We start from the raw sequence: 3,988 nt of genomic DNA, 5'->3' as shown, positions 1-3,988 counted from the left end.
CTCTGACTCCTCTAGAGGCTGCTAACCTTCTCAGTCTCTTGACTTCAAACTGTTAAGTATTTTAAACCAAAGGGAAAGCAGACCATGTTTGGGGTCTGAAGGTAATGTCTGCGACCCACCAGGCTGTGGGTCCTGTCAGTAGGAAGTATGGCACATCGAGTGGCTTCCAGATTGGCTGTCAGTGGGACCACCAAGTTGATGGTAGTTCCCTTTCTACCATCAATTATACTCACAGTCGCACCCCTTTTTCTGGTGTTCTTATCTCATTGGAGGCTTTTCATTAACACCTTATTCCTCCGTACACATTTGGGGCACAGCATGTTGTCCTCTAGGTGTGGGGGTGGAAAATTGCAGGCAGGTAGTAGGAAGAGGGCACACACTCTCCCCCGTTTCTCAGGTACCCAGGCTTGCCCTGCATGGAACTGCAGGCGAACCCAGCCCCCGGGGTCTGCAGGCAAGCTTCTCCCATGGACCACGCACCACCGGACCCCATAGGAGTCCTGTGGCGATTCCACCGTCTCCATCTTCCCAGCCCTGGCTGCAATTTTGGACCAGGAGGCAAACACAGCCTCTGGGGCTGAAGTTGTCACAACCACAGTTTCAACTCCCTCCGAGAGCATCAGACCCTACAGGGGCCTGCACCCCACCCTCAGAGGAAGCAGCCATCTCAGGAGGATGGGTTCCATGAGAAGAGATCTTTCTCATGGAATTTTCCAGAGACATTTCCCCTGTTTCCATCCTTGATCTTTTTTGTGATGGTGAGAGAATCTTGGCCTCCTTTGCAGTGAGGGGAATGCTCTTCGTTTGATTAGGGTAAGCAAATTCACACAGCCGCTTGTATGCATCTAATTTCTGGCCTTTGGTGCTCAGCTGTAGTTGTTGGCACCAGGCCCACAGGACGTCTCTGTGAAGCAGGTTGGCTGGTGGCAGTGTGGAAGGTAATGGAGGAATAGGGACTTTCTTTCAAATTCTTACTCTTCCTTTGTCTTGTGCAGTCTTTTCTTTGTCTTCTTTCATAGATCTTTTTCGTTTGGTCCCATTCTCTGGGGGCTTTTGTAACTTTGGTTCACCAGAAGCTTGCTGTTTCTCTGTGGCTTCTCCTGGTACAGGTTGGGATTTGCAAGCCAAATGGTCTTCCCCTGACTTCTTTGTGGAGTTCTTTTTGCCTTTTGCTTTCTCCATATCCAAAGAGAAGTCAAGGTTGACAAAAATAAATCCTCACCCATCCCTTTACTTTCAACCTGAAGGTATCTTCAGGTTGAAAATGAGTCTTTTGTAGACATTTTTTTTAATCCACCCTGTGTCATTTGGTTGGAGCATTCAGTCCACTTACATTCAGTGTTATTATTGAAAAATGTGGGTTTAGAGTCATTGTGTTCTCCGTGGAATTCATGTTTATAGTGGTGTCTCTGGCACCTTGTATGTTTTGCAACATTTCCCTCATAGGGTCCCTCTTAGGATTTCTTGTAGGGTTGGTTTGGTGTCATGAATTCTTTCAATTTTTGTTTATTTGGGAACACCTTTATCTCTCCTTCTATTTTGAATGACAGGCTTACTGGATAAAGGATTCTTGGCTGCATGTTTTTTTCTGTTCATCACATTGAAGAATTCCTGCCATTCCTTCCTGGCCTGCCAAGTTTCATTAGTTAGGTCTGTAACCACTCTGATAGGTTTCCCTTTGTATGTTAGGGCCCTGTCATCCCTAGCTGCTTTCAGAATTCTCTCTTTATCTTTATCTTTTGCCAGCTACACTATGATATGTCATGCCAAAGTTCAATTCAAATTACGTCTTAAGGGGGTTCTTTGTGCCTCTTGAATCTCAATGTCTACTTCTTTTCCCAGATTTGGGAAATTCTCAGTTATAATTTGGTCTAGTATTCCTTCAGGACCTTTCTCTCTGTCTTCCTCTTCAGGAATTCTTATGATACGGATGTTGTTCCATTTGATTGTATCACTCAGGTCTCGAATTCTCCTTTACTGTTCCCGGGTCAATTTCTCTCTCTTTTTTCAGCTTCCTCTTTTGCTACAACTATGTCTTCTAATTCACCTATTCTCTCTGCCTCTTCAATCATTGAGGTGGCCACCTCCATTTTATTATTCCCATCATTTATAGCCTTTTAAAACTAGTTACACTTATTTTCAAAGTCCCTAGTCATTGTCTCAGTTGTTTCTATGATTTTTTTTCAATCCCAGCGATTAATTTTATGACAAGTTTTCAAAATTCTTGTTCATGTATGTTGTTTAGATCTGTTTTGAGTAGTTCTATGGCTGTAACTTCTTTCTGGAGATTCTTCAGGGGAGAGAGTTCCTTTGTTTTGTCATTTTGGCTAGTTTTCTGTCTCTTGTCAGTTTTAAAAAGCTCATTGTGCACTGTACCCCTGTTAGTATTGCTCTGTTAAAGGAGGCTTATTGACTGTCCAGGGCCTGTCATTTCAGGAAATATTCTTTTAATGGTGACTCTCAGTTTCTCTTGTTGTGCCTTTGATTATTTTATTTCCCTACACAGTGATATTTGGGACTCACCATCATGTGCACTTTGGCTTGTTTCTTGTGGTAGCCCTAAGAAGGAAAACAGACAGACAAACACAGAGGGAACAGAAGCATGCAAATGCACAGAGAAATCAAACAAATGAAGAAATTAAAAGGGGGAAAGGAAGAAAAGAAAAGGGAGAGGAAAGAGAAGAAAAGAAGTGAAGAAAAAAATTAAGGGGGGGCAGAGACAACAAATGACAATGGACAGTCTAAAAGTGTATAACCAGTCGAGAAGAGAGATAAGGATGAGATAAGGGAGAATATATCTGGATGGTAAGAGGAAGGGGGAAAAAAGAGGGAGAAAGGAAAAAGGAAAATAAGGAATAAAAATATTTTAAAAATTTTAAATAAGAAATGTAATAATAATAAAAAATAAGTAAAAAAAAAAAAAAGCAGCAGCTCTCCCTCGTGGATAGGCATGGTTTGGTGTAGTAGGTTTTGGGGGCTGCTCTTGGAGGCCCAGCCTTGGTGGTTGCAGAGGATGAATGGCAGTGCCCCAAGCTCTGCTGGAACTAAGTGATGCAGGGCACTCTCATGAGTCTGATCTCCTTGTGCCACAGCTGAGCCAAGCTGTATTTTCCAGGCCCGCCTCATTTCAAAATCCTAGTCCATGCACTTATACTGCCACAGATGAGATGTACTTGCTTTGGTGGCTGGCTTCTTAGTCAGGATCTCATAATTGGAGGGAGCACTTTCTCTTGGCGCTGGCAGGGATTTGTGCTGCCACTGCCAAAGGCACAGCGCATGTCCCCACAGATGCTAGCGCCAACTCCCAGCCCCCAGCGGGGATTGTGTAGGGGTAGGAGCAGTTTCTCTTGGTGCTGGCAGGGATTTGTGCTGCCGCTGCTGTAGGCAAGGTATGCTGCAGGAGGCGAAGTGCGTGCCCCCACAGACGCTGCCGCCAACTCCTAGGCCCCAGCTGGGATCGTGATTGCATAGGGGGAGGGAGCAGTTTCTTTTGGCTCCATCTGGATTCGCGCTGCTGCTGCGTGAGGTACAGGCATTGCTGGAAATGAAGTGCACGCTCCCACAGCCCCAGACGAAGCATGCACCCTTGCTCTGCCACCACCAACTTCCTGCCTGGATCGCATCGGGGTGGGGGCTATTTTTTCCCTGCTGGCACTTGGGATTCTGGATTCGTGCGGCCAATGCTAGAGGTGAGATGCGCTGTGGAAATGAGGTGTGTGTGCTCCTGCTCCTGCAGCCAAGGTCGAAGTGCACGTCCCAGGGTTGGCGCAGAGCTGGAAACTGTTTTTTCCCCTGTGCCAGCTGGGTTTGGGATTAGGGCTGCCCAGCAGTTATATGTGGAGTGAGAATTTTTCTCTCCGTGTGGGGTTAAACATTCTTTATCTCTTCTCTGGAGACAGTACTATGAGCATGTTCAGTGTCTCTTTCTCTTCCCTTTCTCTCTCAGGGTCTCCGTCCACTTTCCCTGGTGTTGGGCTGGGGCTCCCAC

At 45.8% G+C, this 3,988-nt stretch overlaps 1 protein-coding gene across 1 annotated transcript; it reads right to left on the bottom strand.

The window, feature by feature from the left end:
• Positions 1 to 263: 263 nt before the first annotated feature.
• LOC115277480 (developmental pluripotency-associated protein 4-like) lies at positions 264 to 3,278 on the bottom strand. Its single transcript, XM_029921610.1, is given in 3 exon segments — positions 264 to 612; positions 614 to 960; positions 3,225 to 3,278. Coding segments are annotated over 3 exon segments (750 nt in total).
• Positions 3,279 to 3,988: the final 710 nt, after the last annotated feature.

Source organism: Suricata suricatta, chromosome 14 (assembly GCF_006229205.1).
Source record: "Suricata suricatta isolate VVHF042 chromosome 14, meerkat_22Aug2017_6uvM2_HiC, whole genome shotgun sequence".
NCBI lineage: Eukaryota > Metazoa > Chordata > Mammalia > Carnivora > Herpestidae > Suricata > Suricata suricatta.
The sequence above is the reverse complement of the archived record's forward strand: the minus strand, read 5'-3'. Positions and strand labels throughout refer to the sequence as shown.